Source organism: Ambystoma mexicanum, chromosome 9, assembly GCF_040938575.1.
Source record: "Ambystoma mexicanum isolate Mex_15411 chromosome 9, UKY_AmexF1_1, whole genome shotgun sequence".
NCBI lineage: Eukaryota > Metazoa > Chordata > Amphibia > Caudata > Ambystomatidae > Ambystoma > Ambystoma mexicanum.
Window position 1 is genome coordinate 658,955,923 of NC_090931.1, and position 23,474 is coordinate 658,979,396.

Genomic DNA, 23,474 nt, shown 5'->3' on the forward strand with positions numbered 1-23,474 from the left:
CTGTCCAATCAAACATTTAAACACTTAAATTCATACCATCTTTGGGAACCTAGAAAGCAAACCAAAGAAAATAAGCACCTAGCTCTCCTGGAGATAAAGTAAAGTACCCATAGGGGTGAAAGTCTTGTAGGTTCCATCCTATGCATTAAAGGAAGATATCGAATTAGAAATGGGGCATGTCACAGAATTACACTGGGGAACCAAGAGGGAAAGACAAATCTTCAAAAGGTAAAACGGGAGTAAAAAGTCATTTTTATAAATTTGTAATAGGACAACCCATCTTGAGCGGAGCTGAAAAGCAATATAATTAACTCTCAATTGTCTTATGTGTATACCAAGGAGGGATGTCTTCTGGAGGCAGAAACAGAATGGAAGAGAGGGCCCCACCTGAGAAGCTAAACCCGTCAAACCGCCAACACGGAGACCTTCAGACCTCCCGAACTCTTAAAGAAGGACTCTGCTACCATGACAAAAGGCAGATATTTACAAACCTGATCCTTAAGAGGCCAAACTGGGCAAGGAGAAAAAATGTATCCGACATCCAATCGCCACCATTATAGCGATATCTAAACCCCCTTGTAGATATGCTGTTGCTTGAACCTTGTTCCCTCCTCCCTGGTGATAAACCCCCTAGAGGATCAAAACTAACCGAAGGAGGACACCAAAATTCCAATGTCTTAGCAAGACTCTAAACTGCAAAGAACTGATCACTAAACAGTTAAACTGAAGTTGCACAACAGAAGAGGTCCAACCTATATTTCAGCCAGATTGCAGATCCTTGAAGCTCACAGCACCCTGAGCTGGCACCTTACTACAAAAACAACTCTTGTGAAAACCCAAAGGTCCACCTGCCATGCAAGTGACTATGAGAATCAAGTCGTTAACTAAATATATATCCCAGCCCTCTGGGAATCATAGCGGCAGACACCTTCTGATAGTTAATGTATAGACGCTAGAACGCATCGTGATAGAGGATCACAATAACGTGGATGGGGGATAGTATCACTCCCAGACCCCTCTATCCCACCAAGGGACATTGAGCCCTCCCAAAAGAGGAGAAACCTCCCCCACTTATCCAAGGGAAAAACCTTGCCATCAAGAAGAAAGCTACCCTGAGGACCACACTAAAGCCCCGCTTTACACTCTGGATAATTATCAATGCCCCGTAAATGTAAGGTTGAGAAAGAAATCTGGGACCACTGTCCCCTCAAACCCTGAGGTCTGAGTCACTGTATTCATGTGAGGCTGACTGGCCCCTAAGGGAATCAGGGGAAGGAAAAACTAAGCACATTGTCCATATCAAAACAGTACTTATACAGTACTACGAACCCTCAGGTATACAAGTGGTGCTTATCACTACTACGAACGGTGTGTGGAGTGAGGTGTTCACTTATCGATCTCAGCAGGATAAAAGACTGATGTAGACCTTTCCAAAATTAGGAACCTGTATCAGCAGGGTCATCACGGATATGAAAACAGCACTCTATTTGCTGCACTATAGAAAATATAAATATATATATATATGTATAACTAAAGAGGTTAGGCAACGCTCATGAGGGTACAGAAGCCTGCTCGTACTCCTCGCGCAGAGGAGAAGTTGCAACACACTGTTAGACAGTTAGCTGAACCATAGGCCAAGCTTTGGGAGGAAAACCATGGGGCAGGCACCATAAAGTTTATTTGGCAACTCGTCTATTTGATACCATCAAGTGTTTCCAAACACTCCATCCAAGTAAAACATGGTTGCTCAACTTGCCATGCAACAAACTGAACAGTCACCCTCGAGCTGACCCTGTCTCCACCAAAACCAATAGAAGAATGAATGTCCAATGGGACAAAAGTAGGGGAGAAAAACACGACCCCACTAAAGAGAGCCTTAAGCCCTGCAGACCTCAATAGAGGCATAACGCATCATCTTTTTTCTTCCTCATGTTGAGAGAAAAATACTGTAGCTTAATCAGCACGGGTATTGGGTGGAGCAATTGAGGTTGGGAATCAAAACCTAAGGAAAGGACTGAGTTGTCCTGAAACTAACTAAGGTAAAGGGCGACATAATTTTTAACTAAAAGACAAAGGATAACATCAGAGAGATGGTTAGAGAGGAAGGTACAACCCCCCCATATGGGTCTGTTTACAACCACTTCCACACACTCTTTTCTTTAAAGTACTTAATAAATAAAGAATATAATATAGAAAATATAAAATATATCCAAAGAAGAGGGGTTACGCTCTCACAGGGGTCCGAACCCCCAGCCCTTATGTAAGCTGATACTCACTGAGCTATCTGGGCCACTGACAATTCTGAAAAACGCAAATGTGTTTCAGTCAACACTTAAACATTTTGTTTATCAAAAAGCGTACACTGAGCAAGTGTACCTCAACTGCTCACCCCAGCAGGGCGTGGCAACCAGCAGTACACGAGGGGGTACCTCGCAATAGAACCCGGGCAGGATACGGCATGTTTACAGGAAAAATAATGACATCTGCCATATGCAGCACCTAAATAAAGCTGCAGACCTTAAGGGAGGAATACACTGAGCAAGTGCACCTCCAACTGCTCGCCCGAGCAGGGCGTGGCAACCAGCAGTACACGAGGGGGTACCTCGCAATAGAACCCAGGCAAAGCCTGAACCCGGGCAGGATACGGCATGTTTACAGGAAAAATAATGACATCTGCCATATGCAGCACCTAAATAAAGCTGCAAACATTAAGGGAGGAATACACTGAACAAGTGCACCTCCAACTGCTCGCCCGAGCAGGGCATGATAATCAGCAGTACACAAGGGGGTAACCTTGCATTAGAACTCAGGCAGAACCTGAAACCGAGCAGGTTATGGTGCACACCAGTCACGGTAACCACCCAAGTTGCCGACTTTAAGGGAGGAAACACTGAGCAAGTGTACCTCAAACTGCTCACCCCAGCAGGGTGTGGACCCAGCAGTATACGAGGGGACCCCTCGCAGAAAACCCAGGCAACCTTGCCACCGAGCAGGTGACTACACCTTTCCAGGGAAGATAATGACATCTGCCACCAGCAGCACCCAAACAAAAGAAAACTGTCAAGTTTAATGTAGGATACATTGAGCAAGTGCACCTCCAACTGCTCGCCCGAGCAGGGCGTGATAATCAGCAGTACACGAGGGGTAACCTCGCAATAGAATCAGGCTGAACCTGAAACCGAACAGGTTATGGCACCTACAGTGAAGGCAAATCACCTAACTTAAGAAATAAGTAAATAAATAAATAAACAAAGAAAATAAAAACCGCAGACTGGCAGTGCATCGGGCCCTTGCGCTGGTTGGTCAGACTTTGACCTAACAAATACACAGTCTAACAGTATACATTCTTCTGGTAAGGAAATGCATTGTGTCACCAGGGATACGAAATTACAAACATTGGACAAAACCACATTTTTAATATTAAAATGTTTGTGCTATAATCTTTCTGAAGAAGTTATGAACCAACCAAATGCCCAGTAGGAAATCCATGCTCAACTGAGCGAAAAAGGTGACAATCAAATACCTCCATTGTAAAATATAATTATTTAAAATATAATAATTAAAATATCTAATCTTAAAATATATATTCTAAAACACATAAAAATAAACATGCGCTTTAATTGGTCGGCCGCGAACCCGGGTTTTCCTGCATGGGAGTCCTGCAGCTTTATCCTTGAGCTAACTTGCCTCAGACCTGAAACAGAGGCTTTTGTTACTAACATAAACCACAGGGGCAGGTCAAACCCAAAGCCTGCAGCACCTGGAATCCCCAGGCGACCATAAATCTCTCAAGGGGCACGAATTCAAACCAGAGCCTCGTGCACCTAAAGAGCGTCATGCCCAATAAACCATTACGCCTGGAATTCACAGGCAAAACGAAAGAGGGAACAGTCTAAACAACACTGCTCGCGCGCATGCCAGGAGAGAAGCCAGTCTTCTGCTCGAACGACGCATGCAAGTTCAAATGCCACAAATACATTTTACAAGCTTAGAAACACCTGAGTTTACAAGCGCGAGAGATTTTTTAAAGAAGAAATAAATTAGATAGCTCTCTTGAACTCACGTCCTCATCCAAAGCTCAACCATTGCACCACTGCTTTAGCTGAAACGTGAGGTATAAATGTAATACATAATTTCTTGCTACCATTCTGAAAGACACCCAAAATGAAACCAACAGCCGCACGCGGCTATCCAGATACAATGTATCAACATACAAATTCCTTTATAATAAAGGTAATTAACACATATTTACAATATATACCATATTTAAACTAATAAAACCTTCTACTGACAAACAATGCGAGACACAACTGAAAGGGGTGACTTAGCTCTGTGGTGTCAGCAGCAAAGAAAGAGGAATTGGGATTAGAGTAATGGATTTATATAAGGAAGGGTCCCTGCTCATTGGTCGCCTGCAGGGCATGACCTGTCCTCCATGATGGATTGGGGAGCTCCCCTACATTGACATTGAACTCTATTTAGTTCTGTTCTTCACAACTTTTTTGTTTGTAAAAGTTTTTTTCTTTGCTGCTGTGGTTTCAGAGTAAAGATTGTAATGCATAACATGAGCCTCCTGTCTTGCCATAGAATCACAGAGTTCCAGAGATCGCTATGTTTTTGCTTGCCACCTGTTCAGCCATTTCACATGGCCGGTCTAGTGATGCATCACATGGAATAAGTGGCTTGTCATGCAACATTCATGCAAAAAAACTCCTATCCCAAGATGCTGAAACCCTTATTGCTCGCCTTGTGAGGTTACCCGGAAACAATTCACTTATACTTCCGTCATTTCATTTATCTGAGCCATTAAAGCCATTCCTTGGCCCAGAATTTTTTTTTCCTAGGTTGTCAATTTAATCAACATCATGCCAGATGTCCAAGGCTTGACAGAACGATGTTAATTTTGCTCTACATTTTTTGTTCGAAATCTGTGCATGTTTATGTTAAGTACTTTAAAAATTCTTATCACTTGTAATGGTGTGACCTTTATTGATTGTGGCATTAAGTTTACTGTGGTATTGGAGGATGCACTTGACTTATGAAAGCTGAAACCTATTGGCTTTGTGGGTGCTTGTTTTCAATCTTTTGAAGTCATGGAAAGGAGATCAAAAAGTTAGAAGTAGCTGCCATAAATCCTGCAGCTGTTTCCCCAACTGGAATTAGGCGAGGCAATGTCTCTACGTCAAGCACTTCTCACTTTTTAATGGTTGGTAGGAAGGAACTGCTCAGGTTGGGAGGCCATTTAAGGGTGGGGTGTGTGCGAGGAGTAAGACCCGACTAGAGTTATAGCATAATGAAGCAATCAATGCCATGGATTGTGATTGTGATTAGAATGGGGGTGTCTGTGTCATTTATGGCCAGTGTAACCATAATGGTGTGTAACCTCCTGTTGTTTTGCACTGAGACTCCCATGAACCCGTACCATTGACTATGCCGGCTGGAGCTGCTGGGGGTTGTAGTCCCAACACCTCTGGAGAGTCAAAGTTTGCAGCCTCTGGCATAGAACCATCCAAAATCATGCTGCCGACTCCTTGAGGTTTTCTAGATAGATCTGGTTACTGTCTCTTGAGGTGCAAGGCGCGTGTGACCAGTCTGGGCTTTCTGACCATGAACTCAAGGTGTGTATGTATGTGTGCGGCCCCATTGCATCAAGGGAAGTGCAGCGCTCCAGACGTCATTTGGTTGAAAATTGACCCTTTACTGAAATGAGTTTCTATGTATTTGTGTTGTTCTTTATACTTTTGTTGTTCCTTAATCCCGGAAGTAGCAAGAGCCGCCTTCAATTGCACCAGCTTGATCAGCAGCTACTTGGTGCATTATGGGTAACGTAACGCCACCTACGTGAAACCTTACTGGGCATGCGTTGCTGTCAGGAAGCGCATGCAGCCTGCAAAACAACGCTACGTGTTGGTGCTTCTCTGTCTCCACTGAACAACACTGCAGCTTCTTGTGCCTAACAGAGATGGCTTCCTTGCGCAGAGATACAGAACAATAGTCACACTCTGGGTGAGGGGTGGGCAGGCTGTGGGCGATGCCAGGTCAAGTGCAGAATTACTGTTTGCACTGCTGCCTTTCCATCCTGGCACCTACACCAACTCGTGCTGGGTGGCATACCACCACGAAATGTGCCAGTTATGTTGCTGTGTTAATTTGTTTAATAGTTGAGAAAATATGCTGTGCACAGTCTTGAAGGAGGATTGGCCTATGGGAACAAAAGCATAATGACCAACCAAGCAGGGGTGTTGCTAGGTCTGGAAAAGATCAGGGCCTCCGCTAATGTCGGGACTGGCGGGACTCAGGGCTAGCTAGCTTTTTGGTTGTAGCACCTGACCTTCTATCCGGGGCTACAACCAAAAGACCTGGGGCTATAGCCCCCTTAGTCCCACCTAGCAACGCCTCTGACCAAGCCTATGCTTTTTATAGGCTAGGCCCCTGGAGAATGAGGCGAATCATTTTTCAGATGCCATTCTGGCGAAGGTCGACCATTGCCTTATCTCCACATGCCTCTGTCATGTGTCCGATTGCCACAGCCCTGCAGGTGCCCAACATGTGACAAATGGAACTATCCCTGTAATTGCCCTTTCCCCACAGGCACCTAACATGTGATTGCCTTGTCCCTGCAGGCGCCTCATATGTGAGTAATTACCCTGGCCCCAGAGGTGACTAACATGCGTCAGGGTGTCCTAACTCTGCAGGCCCAAGTCATGTGAGTAATTGCCCTTTCCCCCCAAGTGACTGACATGTGACTGATTTCCCTGCCCATGTAGGCCCCTGTCATGTGAGTAATTTCCCTTTGCCCACAGGTGACTGATATGTGACCGATTATCCTATCCCTGAAGGTGCTGTCATGAGAGTAACTGACTTTTCCCTGAGGTGCTTAAGACCGCCGTACCACCACAAGCACCTGACATGTGCCTGATTGCCCCATTTCCACAGGAAACTAACATGTGACAGATGGCCCTAGCCCCACAGGGATCTGTCTTCTGGGTGATGGCTCTTTCCCCCCAGGTGTTTGACATTTCACTGATTGACATGTGTCTAGTTGTCTGATCCCCACAGGCCCCTGGCAAGAGAGATTGCCCTGTCCCACAGGCGCCTGATATGTGATTGCGTGCCCTATATGCTATAGGCGCCTGACACGTGACGAGTTTCCCTATCCCCACAGGTGCCTGACATGAGTGACTGCCCTTACTCATCAGGTGCCGGCCGTGTGTTTGCCTTATCCCCGCAGGCGCCTATCACGTGAGTGATTGCCTTTCCTTACGGGCACTAGACATATGACTGAGTGCCCGATTCCCAGAGACACCTGGCATGTGAATGATGGCACTCGCCCCTCAGGTACACGTGTCTGCATCATGCACTACATCTACAGGTGCCTTACATGTGAATGATTGACCTATCCCCTCAGGTGCCTGACACGTGTCTGATTAGCCTATCCCCGCATGCACCTGACGTGAGTGCTTTCCCTATCCCCACAGTTGCCCGTCGTGTGTCTGTTTGATTTATCCTCGCAGGCACCTGACAGGCGAGTGACTGATCTACCGTCACAGAGGTCAGAACTATGAATGATCGTCTTTCCTCATAGGTGCCTGACTTGTGACTGATGGTCCTCTTCCCATAGTTGTCTGACCTGTGAGTGATTGCTCTATCCTCACATGCGCGTGACCAGTGGCTGATTGCCCTATGCCGACAGTTGCCATAGACGTGGCTCACTGCCCTATCCCCACTGCAGCCTGAAAGGTGACTGATAGTTGTAGAATCTTAACAGTTCTCTGTAGGAATGTCTCTACCAGAATTGCGTAGTTCGGGAGTGTCGAGAAATTGAAACCCCAGGGCCGAGGGCCATGTTGGAGACAGCAACCTGAAGCTCTTCCACAGCCCTGGTGAGATGCGCTTGAAGTCTTTCTTCTGTTTTCTTCACCCTACTGCAGGTCGCCAGCCGCGAGCTGGGCATCCCCCTCTCCTACATCCACCTCTGTGAAACCAGCACCTCAACGGTCCCCAACACCTGCGCCTCGGGAGGTTCTTGTGGAACGGATGTCAATGGAATGGCAGTGAAGGTAATATTTTTCTGTACATGACGCCACCAAAATGTTGATGACTGCAATGAAAGAATTGGTTATTGCTCACTAAAATGGATATGCTAAAATGAAGAACGCAAAAATAACTCGACTTTAATATTTAATTTGAAAAAAAGATAAGGTGGATCCGGGAAGTCTAGAATGGAGGAGGGGGGAGGAGGTGATGCTGAATCGATTGAGAATAGGGCATATGGGGCTGAATGACTGTCTGTTTAGATTGGGGAAGCGAGAGTCGAGGGACTGTGCGGTGTGTGGAGTGTCTGAGACTGTGGAACATTTTCTGTTTAGGTGTGAGAGACATGCTGTAGAGAGAGAATTGATGAGGGTTTGGTTGTCTGCGCAGGGTGTGGCTGAGTTGAGTGGGAAGGCTTTGTTGGGAGGTGACGGGGTGAGAAGCAGGAGGAGGAGTAGTGTGTTGTTGGATTTTGTGAGGCAGACAGGGCTGTGGGAGGAATTGTGAGTTTACGTGGGTTGAATGCTGAATGGTGGATAGGTGCACATCATCCAATTGGATGGGGAAGCGCCTGCGTGGGTCCGCCCACGCCTACACTAATTTAAAGAAAAAAAAGATATTATGCCAAAATTAAAAAAACATAAAAACACTTCTATCCAGGAGTAGAATGGTTTGGAACAGGTGAGGCGGTCAGAGGTTGCCTGCAAGTTGAGTTATGTTAATCAATGTTTACACTGCGCCCATAACCACTGTAGTTGGTTTATGGCACCTGGTCTTGCCCAAAAGGTGGCATATTATAACTCTGCCAGGGTGTCGCCAGACCTTAGTCTGTGGAAGGGAAGGGGCAGGTTGGGGAGGAGGGGATAGGAAAGAGAGATTAGAGGAAGGACTAAAATCAGAGAGGAAAAACAATTGGGAGGAGTGGGAGGAATATGGTTGTCAAAGTTGGGGAGCGTGTTTCTCAAATGTGATATATACCCTGCGAAGCAAGTTTCTCACTGGATGTAGTTCATTGGTGAGTGGAGTGGTTGCGTAATGGATTTGAGAGGTGCTCAAGCAGGCCCTAGTAGTGTGTAAAAGAAGGGGCATTGAGTTGATCTGAGAGACAGAGATGGTTTTACCCATTCTATACAAAAAAGAACCAACTAATATCTCATTTTTAAAACAAAAATGCATGCATTAGTAGATACCATCTCTATTTAGAAAAGTCAAATAAAATAATGCATTTGGTTATTTGTACTTTATTTAAAATGTCTTTCTTCTTACTTTTTCCAACGTTTTCAATGTGAAGTTAGCTTTTTCAAACTCTTCATTTTAGCATCTTAATGATACTTCTAGCTTATTTTTGGCCGAGTTTATTACATACAATGAAATAGAAATTCTGCCTTGACTATAAATGCATCTTGGCAACCCTCAGGTTTATCACCATGCCTTGGACGCTATCATGTTCTTGCCTTTGAGCTCCAAATCAGTTATTACTGGAACCAAATTAACATTGAAGGTCGAGAGGGAGATACCAGGTGTATTTGGGAGAGTTGGGACTGGATGGAAAGTATTAGTAAAGAATGATATCCCAAATAAGGGATACCCCGGTCCCCTGCACATCGTCTTGCTGGCAATGCCAGTCCATATTCAATTATATGTTTTACATCAGTCAAACAAATGTTATATAAGCTGCACCTCCAGTACAGAAGAAATATTCATCAAATGAAATATAAATTCAACAAGTAAGGTTCAGTAATCAAAATGCTTGTGTTGAATTTAAAATTTGAATCCAATTGGAATCTTGATTCAGTGAAAGAATGTGCTCAACGCTTTTTAGGAAAAAGTGTCCCTCCATCAGGAGCAGAGGTACACATTCTTATGAGTAATATTAAATGGAGCTCAACTATTCATTCGGCTCATATGTTAACATGTTAATACATTCAAATAGTTAAATACATAATTATAACTAGTATGTTCACTAATCAAACAATATAGTACCAAGGAAAATTCAAATAATGCTGTCTACCGTCTGATTGTAATTCCTCAATTAAATTACAAATGTATAACTCATGTCAAACAATGAATATCTCTAATTCACCCACAAAGAATATAATATAAAAGTATTTGACTTCCACTAAGTTCAAAATTACAGAGTATACACCTGATACAAACTGAGGTGGCATGGCAAGGATTATGGATCATACCTTAAAATTGCCTGGTTAGTGCTACAAATGTGTCCACGGAATTCAAAACATATATAAATACCTAAACATCACAAGATTGTTATAACAATCTGATGAGATGTAAAATCACCATCTCCTAATAATCATTTGTCAACATGAAAAGAAAAATTGTGTAACCAATCCCAAAAAATAAATCAGAGAGATAACATAAGTACATTAGATGGGTGCACTTAATTTTAATATTCCCTTATAAGAGGATGATACCCAAATTACAACACACTTGGGAAATCGTGCTAACACAGTATCTACCTCGAGATGTATTCAAGTTTAGGAAAAAGGTGAGCATATTTTTAAAACGTATTGACGTTTCTACGCACAAGCTTAATGACATTATCGCAGAATAACACAATGACATTCATATGTAAACATAGCCCGTGTGAATTCATTGCTACAAAATATGATAGCATTGGTCAATTCTCTGATTAAACTATGAGAGAGGGAATAATGATAAAAAGTAAAAAAAAAAAAAAGTAGTTGATAGGCCAATATTACCTCCTATGGAAATGTAAAATAAAAGTAAAAATTTAAGTAGAAACAACTCTACTATTAAGCTATTTTTTGTAGCTTTTCACATACAATCTAAGGACAGCAACGTAGGGGTCACATGTACACAATGTAAAGAAATCATAAAAGCATATGTAATACAAACCTGATCTTTTTATGTCTTTCTAATCCTCTAACATGATGTAGACATCTAGTTGCCAAACAGAGGCAGCATATAAACCTATTCATACATTTAATGTATGTAGCAAAGATAAGTAGATACATTGACTACATCAAATGATTAGACCTAGATTGAAATCCTCATTCATGCTGTCTGGGTACATTGTGCCTAATAAATCAATCCAAAACAATTCTCGTTGTGCCAATCTTTTAGCCACATCTCACCCACGTGGGGAAGGTTGTGCAACCTTCTTGATTACAATTCTCATCTACGCTATATTGTGTTTGTTGTCAATGTAATGACTTGTTACAGGAGAATTCAAATTTCAGTAATGGATGCAGACACAGGCAACAGACAGCTAGAAGACATATGGACAGTTAGAAAAGACGCATACATGGGTAGATGCTTGATCAATAGAATGAAGATCGGTAGATAGAAGCACAGAGCGAACCAGACAGTGCATGTCTGTCAGTGCTTTGCAGAGAGCAAACCAGGTAATAAGTGACTGTTGATGTGTTGTAGAGAGCAAACCAGATAGTAAGCAACTGCCGTTGGGCTGCAGAGAGCAAATCAGACAGTAAGTAACTGTGGGTATGTTGCAATGAGCAAACTGCATAGTACCAGACTGTCAGTGTGTCACAGAGAGCAAACCAGATAGTAAGTGACTGCCAATGTGTTGCAGAGAGCGAACCAGATAGTGACTGTCGTGCCACAGAGAGCAAACCAGAGAGCAAGTTACTGTAGGTGTGTTGCAGATTTGTAGATCAACAGACAGACAGGGAGAGTGATATGCAGGAAGGTCAGTTGTTAAGCCAATCGCTTAATTCATTGGTGGGCAACGTGTGTCCCTTCAGATGTTTTGACCTGTAACGCCCACCAGCGATAGGCAGTATTATCATTAGTGAAGGATCATGAGATACATATGCTTAAATATCTGCAGAGCCACAGTTTGCCAACCACTGGCTTAATCGATAGAGGCATTTTGTGTTTTCTGTTTGAGTTCTGTGTTTTAGATAACAAAACTGGAAGAATAGTATGGGGCACTTTAGTTAAAAATGTAGATACCCTGAAAGCTAATTAAAGACTAATGCAATCATGGTCAAGAAAGGCCAGTGTACCTCTCTGTAACACAAGGTTCCATTTGTTGGTATATCCTATAGATTTATGTAAATATCTTTCATCTGTGAAATGCCAAGGAATACAGCAGATGTGTATTACAGAAACCTATTAGTTGGTGCCATCATGATGCTGTGTCAAGGCCATCTTTTTACAGGTGCAGGCTCTAGGGTAACATTAGCAGAACCATTTTGAAAAGGGTACGCAATACTGCTGATGTATTGGGCACTTGAAGTTCATTCGCTGATTCCGACCCACAGAACCTACCCTGTAGATCAGAGCTTTAACTCTAAAACCTGTTATTATCCAAAGCTTTTGTCATGCGTTAGAGTGTGGGGTTGATATTGACAGCTTTGCTAAAAGAAATTAATGATCTTGCTAAATTCTGGTTATGTTGTGGGTCATGAATATAACAGATCTACTGTCATTGATTGTATATCATTTGGTGATGTGTTAAACTGTTTTTTTCACAGAATGCTTGTCAAATTCTGATGCAACGTCTTGAGCCGATAATGAAGAAGAATCCAAGTGGCACCTGGGTGGACTGGGTAAGGGTCTCCTTCCTTGTCCCTGGTTATTTAGAAACAAAAGGTTTCCCCCAAGACATTCATCCCATCCCAACTATTCTTAACTACCAACCTCCCTCCTCTGCAACAGCACAAAGTCCTCGGGTGGGTTTGAGCCCCCTTGATCCATGGTGAACTTGAGGGGTGTCTTTAAGGGCCTCCTTAACCACTCACCCCAGGGGTTGCCCCTTGAGTGTTGAGGTTCAGGATACTTGTAATTGGGGGCACAAAGTACTATTCAAATTTGACCTCACCTGTATCATCTCCGCTCCCATGTTAGGGCTTGGTTCTTCTGCCTGTGTGACCGTCCACTGTCTCATCAGTTATAATGCGTGTGTGTGGTGTACAATAATGTGTAGGTGGCCTGGCTCACGGGTAATGTTATGCAGGAGCCAAACAAGATTTTACCTCCCTTGCTGTCATATTTCTGGTTGACGTCTCTGCTCAGTTGTCCCATTTATATGCTCTTGCACAAACTGGGGTTCATGAGATAAATCAACATTGTTCATGCCCCGATGATGTGTACGTATGATACCTGCCTTCATCTAATCTTTACTCATGGGGAATCAGTTGGAGATGGCACAACCTTCTTCTTAGTTTTGTGGAATTCCACTAGACTCACCAGCCTTCCACCTGAACTCATTTAATATGGTAGATTTATACATGGCAGAGGTACAATCTGAAAGCCCAACTCGGATTAATCCAGTCTTGAAAGCTGTTGTGCACTGCAAGTGTCTCTAAAGTAATGAGTAATTTGAGAAGTAATATTTTGTAATCTGCTCAGACACTGATGATGTCACTCAGTGAGTGGTTCCTGGTCATGCTGATGATAGCATGCCCTGGGGCTCCAGCAAGCTCTGACCCATGAAACAAGATGTTTGGAACAAGGAGCCTTTCTCCAGCAGGTGAGTTATCTCTGTTGATCGGGACTCTATTTGGAGGTGTCAAGGGAGCAGTTCCTGCACTAAATCAAATCCCTTACGGAATGTTGCGATTACTGGAACCTGTGAAGCAGGAAGAGGTGCGGTCATCAACTGTACAGTTGAAACTGCTGATGTAGGGCTAGGCGGCAGAGAAACCCTGGGCGTAGAAATTGTAGCCGTGGTAAAGGTGGCATCATGGACAAACCCCTTGGCATTGCAGCCGTCGAAGGAAGAGCAGACTTGGTAGACGGAGTCGTTAATGATGTACTCGTTGACAAGGTTGTCATAGGGACAATGGTCTTGGTGGATGAAGTCGTCGACGTGGCTCGTGTTGACGACAGTGTTGACGTTGGTGGAGCTGATGATGGGTCCTTGGATGACTTGCTCTTCAACGAAGACCTGTGCTTAGCTGCTGATGCCAGTGACTTTTTTTGTGGATGGAGGCAGCCCACCAGCCGGTAGGCTAACTATCAACTGAGCCGGTGACAGTGACCAGACTCTATCTGAATTGAGTCTGGCAGCCTCATCGACCGTTGACGAGGAAGGCGATGGAGCATGTGATTACGCCTTCTTTTGGTTCTTTGCCACGGAAACATCCTCAAAGGACCTCAAACTCTTTTTACTAGAGGGAGTATGCTCACTGGACGCCTTCCCTTCTTCGATCCACGTCACCAACCTCCGATGGTGGTCCTTCAGTCTTCGAGAACGATTGGCAAATTGGATATCCGTCTGCACAAGGGCGGACTGGTTTGCAAAAGTGGCCCTGCAAATAATGTTCAAAGTGGCCCCATATTCCACAACCCTTTTCCTATGAGAAAATCTTTATATTTAAAGCAGAATGTATATATGTGTGTATGTTTGTCCGGTTGCACCCACGTCTACCAAATTGTGCATGGATTCCTCTTTTGTCTGGGGCAAGACCGTAGACTATGTTTGGATGCAAAAATCATATATGCAAAAAATAATTTGGATGTGTCTCTGTATATTAGTCTGCTTATACAAATCCACACCGTTGAACCTACTGCTACCACATTTTACATGGATTCCTCATTTGTCTGGGGCAAGATTGTAGTCTATGTTTGGATGCAAAAAAATCACTCTGTAGAAACCCTCATTTACTGATGCTCACCCCGATTCACTACAGTAGGTACAAGAAGGACACAACATTTTGAGAAGCGTCTGAAGCAAAATGTTCGATGTGTTTTATTCCTTTGACATTTATGACTACTGTATACAGTTTGAAAGTGTTTATTAAAGCATTTTTAAAGGGAATTTTAAAAAAATGTTTTATCACGCCACTCCAAATATGTGGAATGGCAAGGTTACAGTTTACTTAAGTTCATTCACGAGAAGAGAGCACAATCAATCTTTCTTAGGCATTCTCTCAAATGTGCTGAAGCCATTGAGTGGCAAAAACAGGGCACACAAAAAACGAACATCACTTGGAAAAGTTCCATCTGATGCAAAGTGAAAATCAATATCACGAGCTTCTGAAACACAACAAACAGCAGCACAACTTCCCGACCGGAGGACAAGAGCAACATCCTCCAGGGCACATAAGACACCAGAGCAAACTGAATCAAAACTTGCCGAGAAGAGGACAAGAGCATCATCCCCCAGGGCACATGAGACACCACTTGATCAGGACACGGGCAACGCCGGGTACCCCAGCCAGTGTAGAAATAAAATAGGTTACCACACAAAAGAAACCCAGGGTGCAGAGGCCTACCGGGAAATCTCCAGAGTTCCCTATAGGCTAGGCCACCTCTGCGTCAGCATCATGGGCGGGGTGAAGACAGTAAAGGCACTTGAGGTGCCGATCCTTGATGAAGATACTTATTAGGCCGCATCTTTCACAGGGCCTGATGAGGCTTTTCTTTGTGGCATCCACCATGGTCGAGGTGTCGAGGTGCAGGCCCAAGCCTGGCCTGTGGCATCATGTGCTGGAGATCCGGCACTGGCTGAGGATCTCCTCCGGCAAAGAGGTCCCCACCGCCGGTAATCACAACGTGACGGTAGGTGATGAAAGGATGAAGAATTTTCTCAAAAATAGGCAAACATTTGTAATGAACTGATTTCGAGGAGCGAAGCACGTGGACTCCCAACACGAGAAAACGTGTGGTAAATTCTGAAGATGGCCGCCAGGGGTGGATCTTAGGTGGACGAGTGTCATTCGCGGGTGCAGTCAGACCTAAAGTGACACCGATAAGCTATAGAGGAGACGAGCAGTTTTTTTCGCATGAAACTCAACTGCTTTAATTGTACTGAGGATTCCCAGCCTGATGATAAGGAATATTCATGAGCATGTGAATCCATGCAAGACCTAAGCTGGAGAACAAGAGTTACAGGTAAGTAACTTGTTCCTTACATGTTTTGCTTTCTAAATATATTCGATGGCTGACAAGTTAGATAATTTTCATATTAATAATATCAAAGAATTATCCCAAAGAGTTATGATACAGACAGAAGAAAAACATAGGAGTATTTTAGTCCTAAGTGGGAAAATACCACAGCCAGAAACTCTTTTGTATCTATATATTTTGTACAGATTTCTATCTCCAAAACATAACTTCAAGAATGAGTGAAGAAGTTGTCCTCCACTGGCAGACACAAATTCTAGACTCCGCTTCCCCACTTGATAATAACAGTGAGAAGTTGGGAAAAACACTCATCTCCCTGTACCTCAATTCCCCTTTCTGCTCAAATTGGGATCTCTCAGAAACCTGTTTACTCCCAGTATTAACTTCTGAATAAAATAAATCTTAAGATGAACCTGCATCTTAGCAGAAGCAATTTTTCTCTTTGTTCCAGGTGGGAGTAAGAAAGACTAAGAGGGGATAGTGGGGTGTCTCTGGCAATTACATGCCCCCAAAATGGAGGGCACACATTCTGGAGTTTATGTGTATGTCACTAGTTTGACCATTACACAAATCATTCATACTCTGCGAGTCCATTTTTGGGGAGGTGTGTGAAAAGGTAATCACATTCTAGCAAATTTGGTGGAAGGTGAAAATATCACTTAAATTGAAACGTTTTGGCACTCTTTGTGCAGCCAAACCCCCACATGCAGTATCTGTTAACACCACATTGCCATCAGCATCCTACCTTGTACTTACAAAATGTTCCATTGTATTTAACAGGTGAAGGAAGCTTTCCAAGAATGCATCAGCCTGTCTGCTACTGGATTCTTTGGGTAAAACATATTTCACTTTTTCTGCCTTTTTTGTTTTGGACTGCATCAGCTTCCGGTGGATTTAATTAAGCCAACTGTCAGGGTTGCAGAGCTTTAAAGGTTCGAGACATTTAGTGGTTTTCACTTTTCTGGTTGCAGACCTCTATGTGCAATGCATAGATCATAAATTCTACTGCAGCCATTGAGGATTAAGCCTTGAACCATTCTGAAGTCGACACAATAGTACCTCTGAGTTTGAAAATAACTCTGTTTTTTACGCCAATAAACAATTTCATGTGTTCCTTGCGCTGTGCAAACCACAGATAGGATAGTTGGCCTCAATACAAGCTTGCCGGTCCGGAAACAACGGTACCGGTAAACTTGCCGGTATTGTTGTTTCAGGACCGGCAAACTACGAGTTCTGCAGATGGGGTCCGTCCCGCCTGCAAGGTAAGACCTGTCGGGCAGAACGCGACCAGCCCGCTGACCTTGACGTTAGCACCGTCCTCCCCATTCCCGAATGAGGAGTCATTTTTTCCGGCACCCGGCAATGGCCAATTACAGGGTCCGCCGGAGCTGTAATGCCCCGGTAATTGCCCATTGCCGGAAAATTCATGACTCTGGTGTTTACCGGCATGGCTACCGCCAAACTCATAATGACCCCCACTGTCTCGGTGCAATGTTAGACTCAATGGTATTTAAAAATGGTAGTGTTTCTCAGGACACAGCAAGTACGTTCAATGGTTTACTATAGGAAATGTCCCTGCATAGCTCCCAGCTCCAAATGTGGTCCCGCGTTTCCCCTTCAAGACATCTGGAATCCCTTCAGATTCTAGGTAAGAGCCACTCTGCAAGCCTGTCTGGTGGCTGTGCAGCATTCTAAAGTAAACATAACAGTGAGCAATGTAGTAACCAGTGGAGGAAGCGAATGGCGTGAGGGGGTGATGTTAGACAGGGTGGTGTTGTACAGAATACTACACACAGCCCTTCTCTACAAGAAAATGAGCGATGCAGTAGCCCTTAACAACCAGCCTAAATTGGGTAATTTCTCCTAATACCAGTTGACCGGTAGGAAGGATTGGTTTCCCTTGACTGCTTGTTTATGGCCATGATATAGACTTTTGACTGCTTGTTCATGGGCATCTTAGTGGTCCTTCAGCTTCACTGGAAGTCTCCTGATAAGCACTGTGTGGCCCACTACCCTCAGTCTAGTGCTGCCTACCCGCCTGGAATACTGGGCACATCTCGTTCATCTTCCTCCCCACAACTCTTCCATGCATCCTCAACCCACACTCTCCAATTCTTTGGTAGCATGTTGCCGGGATTGACACGCGTAGGCTTCCATTTGGCAACTCTTTTGAGGTTTCAAATACAACCTCCACTCACATGAGATTGGGATCGCCTCTCACAACTTCGAAAGAGTTAGAAAACATTAACCTTCCCTTCTCTGATCTGATGCCATGTCTCCCATCCCGGTGCCACATTCTTTGAGTTGGCCCACCCTTTTGTTATGGTCAGCCTCATAGTGTTCTTGTGCTTTCACTAATTTCTGGTTAACTGCTTCTGTATTGGTTACCTCCACTGGAAGACACTATTTAACCCTTGCAGGATTAAGTGTTAAATTTGACTCTTGCCCTCACATGGGTTGGTATGGGGACAAACCTCTGGCACCATTGGGAACCTACCTCATACTCCACAACAGATCACTCAGTGCTTTCAATACTTTCAGCCAATTCCTTACTGCTTGTTCTATGGTGCCCAGTAAGACCCTGTTGAACTTCTCCTCTACTCCATTACTCTCTGAGTGATAGAAATAAATGTCCACTTAATGCCTTTATTCCAGGCGGAGGCTGTAACCTCCGTGCTCTTTAATCGGGGGCGGTTGCTACTCAGGATTTCCTCCAGGTATGCTTCTGTTTGGAAAATATTCTCTAAAAATATTCCACTTTAGCCTTTCCCGTGACATTTTCCACTTCTGTAACTTCATGCTATTTGGTGTAACGATCCACCAGGACTAGTAAGAATTTCTGCCTCCCTATAAATAGTCTGTATGGGCCTAAAATGTCAATTCCCAAATGCCCGCAGGCTCCTTGAGGAACAGGCAGGAGATACAAGCTTGGTTCGTGTTCTTTTATGGATTTTTGTAATTCAGTATTCCCACCTTCCTTTTCACGAACCGGTCCATCCCTGGCCACCAATATTTTTTCTGTGATTTGCGTTTTGTTCCAGCAATTTCAGGGTGTCCTTCATATGCAAATTCTACCAGTTTCTTCTGTAGTCTTTTAGAGTGAACCTGTTTAAGACCACGTAGCATGACCCCACCTTCCATTTACAACACTTCCTTAAGCGTCGACAGTGCTTTAACTTCCTCATTCATGGCCCCTTTTTTTCCTTTTATTCATTGTGTTTTGTTTCCCATAAGTTAAGATGTAAGACACAAAACAAATGAGAAACTTTCACAATATCATATCATACCCATATAAAAAAATAAAAAATAAAAGACATTCAAAGCATTTCACAATATAAAAATACAAAACCTTGTACAAATCCTAGTAAAAGAAAAACCCAAGATATCCCAATTCAGTTTTCCTAACTTATATAACTTTATAAGGCACAGACTAACAATAGGTTCTGCCTAAAGGGTTAGCGGGCAGAACCCCAGCATGAAACGCTTGAGCTATAGTAGCAAGCCATGTTCCCAAGGTGTCCTCTTTCAATTTCTTTAATGTTTTAGACAGGAATTCACATTGCGCCAGAACCAACCTCTGCAATTGGCCACCCATTAGACTGCACCACCAGGGTTTGTTACCTGTTTTGATTTTAAAATGTTTCTCCCTTTCTTCCCTCAGGGCATCGCAGCCCATCACCAAAAGCTTCAATGATTCTATCAGGCCCTCCTCCCCACACAATTTACAGCTTTCATTACCTTCCTCATTCATGGCCGCTTTCTCAGACCACATATTCTGAATCCATTCCTTTACCTTGAGTGTTAAAGGGTCTCCCCTCCTTTCTTCCTTTGGCACCACTGACTCATTCAATAGCACACTGGCTACCATATCTTCCTCATACTCCCGTACTTCCGTTCAACTAAAAATGCATTTGTTAGGTTAGATTTTCATATTTATGCCAAATCACTTTCACCTGTGAGACCCCAGCACTTTTTGCTGGACTTGGATTCTTTTTCTATGTTCCTGAGTGAGTGGGAACCATTTTCCCCACTCACCCTTGTTGCCGGAGGTTGTCTGTAGGTCCGCCTGACTCCCAAGGGCCCAACACCCTTCCCTAGAATAAACAGAGGACTCAGCCAACAGCAAGTTAGAACTGTGGTTTATTACAAGAATCCAACAGGGATCATACAAGCAAATCAAAATTCTCCAGTACATCTCGTATTCCCCAGTTTTGCTCTGGCATTGCATCATCACTTGGGCCCTTCCCCCAAAACCTATCCCGGTGCGGATTGGGTGCTGAGAGTGGTATCCCTTATAGACGTAACATACATAGTTTATTCGACTGGTCCTTGCATGTCAGGTGACTGGCCTGTCCCGTCCCCAAGAAACTATCTATTACATTGTTTCAGGGTAGTGGGCTTACCATTGGTTCTTGCCCCTTGACCTCCACCCCTGATTTTCTCTTTCGTGATTGGCTAGAGCTGATCTCCTCAAGCCTGTGACTCGATTCGGTTCTCTGCTCTCGGTGCACCTCTTAAAAGTGATGTGAAACATCTATGTGTCTGTATTGTATCTGGTAATGTACCACCTTTGCCTATTAGAATGTGTCTCCACGTTGCAACACTTGTTTCACTCTTTGTCTGGGATCGGCTCTCCTTTCCCACCATGGGTGAATGCCCATTGTCTAGTTCGGCTGCATCACGTGCTTGCAGACCACAAAATCGAGCTCTTGAGCCTGCATTTATGAGGATTTGTTCAATTTTTCTGCAGCTGGTCCCTTGTTGTCTAGAGTTTGCAATATGACTGTTTATCTCTAACCTTGGCTGTGAGCTTGCTTTGAGCTCTGTGCAGCCTGAACCAGCTCCTCTTGTCTCATGCTCGCAGGCTTTTATCCTTTTCTTTAGACTTATAATATGATTTCTATATGCTTGTGTTATATGATATGATATGGCATTTATAACGCACCTGTACACAAGTTATACTAAGTAACCTATCGGTTAGTCACACATGGTTTTACCAGGTTCCATATATACTCCTGTAGTTCCATAGGCTTATACGTCATAAACATCTGCAAGCTTGCTCAGAATCTCTTGTTGCCTTGCATTTCTGCGCTACAGCATTTGGCTAGTGAAAAAATAATAAAACTTTGACAGTATGTATATGTACCCATCCTATAGCTAGAGAACTGTGTAAGCATGCTCTTCGTGTATGTGAATGTGTGTTCATGTAATCCGGTGCAGGGCTGTGAGTGTGCTTCATGACTAACGCCGCTATGTCATGGTGTCTCTAATGATGTCAGCAGAATGGCTTCTTGGTGCTTAATCGAGACTGTCCATTAGGGTATTTCCATCCACAATCTCTGTTGAGCTCCCTACACCTGTAAAGATATGTAGTGGATTAGATCTGTACGGCTGGCTGAGGGGATGCCTTTCTGTGTACGTGTCAGCTAGTGGTGCACTTGGGAGTCATCCGAAATAAGATGGGCGACTTTGAGCGTTCCTGGCTGTTTGTCCTGTCATGTTCATGGGGTTGAGGAGGGGCATTCCTGGGACTTCCCTTACTCTTTCTATGGCAGTAATTTTTGTGACTCTCCATGCTTTATTTTAACTTTTTGGGCATCTACGCTTTACTATTGCAGTACACAGCACTTTCTGTGCAGTGTTGCTAGGGAGCCCCGTGGGCTTCCCTTTTTATTTGCTCTTATTTTCCTTGTGTGAACTACTGTTTCCAAGGCTAGAAGGATCCTTCCGATCCTTTCTACCATCCCCATTGTGAGATCAGCACACCCACCTTAAGTGGACTGCTGAGGAGTTACATAATATCCCCTTTCTCACTGATGCTGTAACTTTTCTGTTACACTTCATTACTTACTTTGTCAGAACTACTGTTCTCAAGGATAGGATATTTTGTATCCTCTCTACATTTTATATTGTGAGATCAGCACACCACACCTTAAGTGGAGTGCTGAGGGGTTACACTGGATACCCCTTCTCACTGCTCCTGTAACATTTCTGATCCATGGCGGCTGCTGAACCCCACAGACCCCGCAAAGATGTTTGGTCAACAACTGACTGATTTACAGTTGAAATCCAAACTCCCCCGAGGAAAAGGGGAAGTGGATCAAATAAAAAACAACACATCTCCTTCTTCACTCGTCATGGAAATCTAAATAAGACAAAGAACAGAGATGTGCTGATTATTTCATTTGTTATTAACTTTCCCCAACCATGTCCCAAAGAACTGCCTTTACCTGTATTCCTCCTTGTATAACTTGGAGGAATCATGATGTTCTGAAAACAACCTTTCAATTGAATACTTCTGGATTACTTCCTGAACTCTTCAGGATCTCCTGCAGAAAATTCACACCGTCTGTGTTGCAGGTTGATATAGGTTTGAACCGACTCTAACCCTGAACTTACAATAAATTCCTATTTAAAATACTCAGCTGAGTAACTATTTAACTTGGTTTGTAACTCTACTACATCCTCACAAACCTTTTTTTTAAAACTGCTGCTTTATCTATTGAGAATGAGCTCATTCTAGAGAGACTGAGACCTCTCAGCAGGTTCTTAATAACTTACAAACTTAACATCATCGAGTTATAATGAGTCATTTAATATTTACAATGCCTTTTCACTCCTTTCTTCAGCTTGCAGAAATGATATCAGAGTTCCCCACCAACTCCTGCATTAGCCGCTGCAAGTTTGCCTTCTTTCCGGTTTTGCACATGCACACAATGTGGCGGTCTGGAAGAGACACAAATCACCTTCAGGCAAAATCCTTGTCGATGGAAGACGCTATCTAATTCATGCGCGCTGGCAAGATGCTCCCCATAGTTCATGCTCACAAGAGCTTCTGTTCACAAAGTTCATGCGCTTTAATAGAGTGATCGTTCCTGACTGAAATAACTTCATGTGTTTGATACTTTAACTATCGGAGTACGGAGACACTACTTCCGCGCACATGCACAGTCACTCCTGGGAAGAGACTCACAGGTAAGCGCATGTATTATTAGTCAATGGACTCTTCGCTATGGCTCTTGCTGTGCTCAGGAGTCCTCAGAGAGCGGGTGACTCATAACATTTAAATCAACTAAGTTTAGTTTTAATTTTAATCATTTAAAATAACAACTGTTGAGTTTAGTTTTTACCAGAGGCTATTTTCAGTCAAAGGGCCTCTTCTCGAGTTGGGCTGTAACCCTTAAATGCGGCAGTAACCGTATTACTGCTGCATTTAACTGCTGGCCCTATCATGAGGTGGGTGCTAATTGGACTGTTTTACCTCCAGATTTTTTCTGGAGGTGAAAATCCCATTTAGGGCCTCATCACGAGTTGGGCTGTAGCCCTTAAATGCGGCTTTAACGGTATTACTGCTGCATTCAACGGCTGGCCCTATCATGAGTTGGGTGCTAAATGGGCTGTTTTACCTCCAGCTTTTTTCTGGAGGTGAAAATCCCATTTAGCACCATATTTTCGGCACAATTACCGCCAGCTGTATTAGCGCGCAGTATTTGTGCAGAAAATGTCCCTTTGGGTCCGACTAATAGCGCCAGACCAGTTGCCGCTTATGCAATTACATTTGCGTGGTATTACAGCCGGGATAC

The 23,474-nt window shown here is 43.7% G+C and overlaps 1 protein-coding gene across 1 annotated transcript in view; it reads left to right on the top strand.

The window, feature by feature from the left end:
• Positions 1–23,474, top strand: part of AOX1 (aldehyde oxidase 1) — a 738,465-nt gene that overhangs the window by 486,089 nt on the left and 228,902 nt on the right. Inside the window, exons 28-30 of the mRNA XM_069615435.1 lie at positions 7,932–8,060; positions 12,516–12,590; positions 16,672–16,724. Of these exons, the coding sequence (XP_069471536.1) occupies positions 7,932–8,060; positions 12,516–12,590; positions 16,672–16,724 (257 nt within the window). The remainder of the gene's footprint in view (positions 1–7,931; positions 8,061–12,515; positions 12,591–16,671; positions 16,725–23,474) is intronic.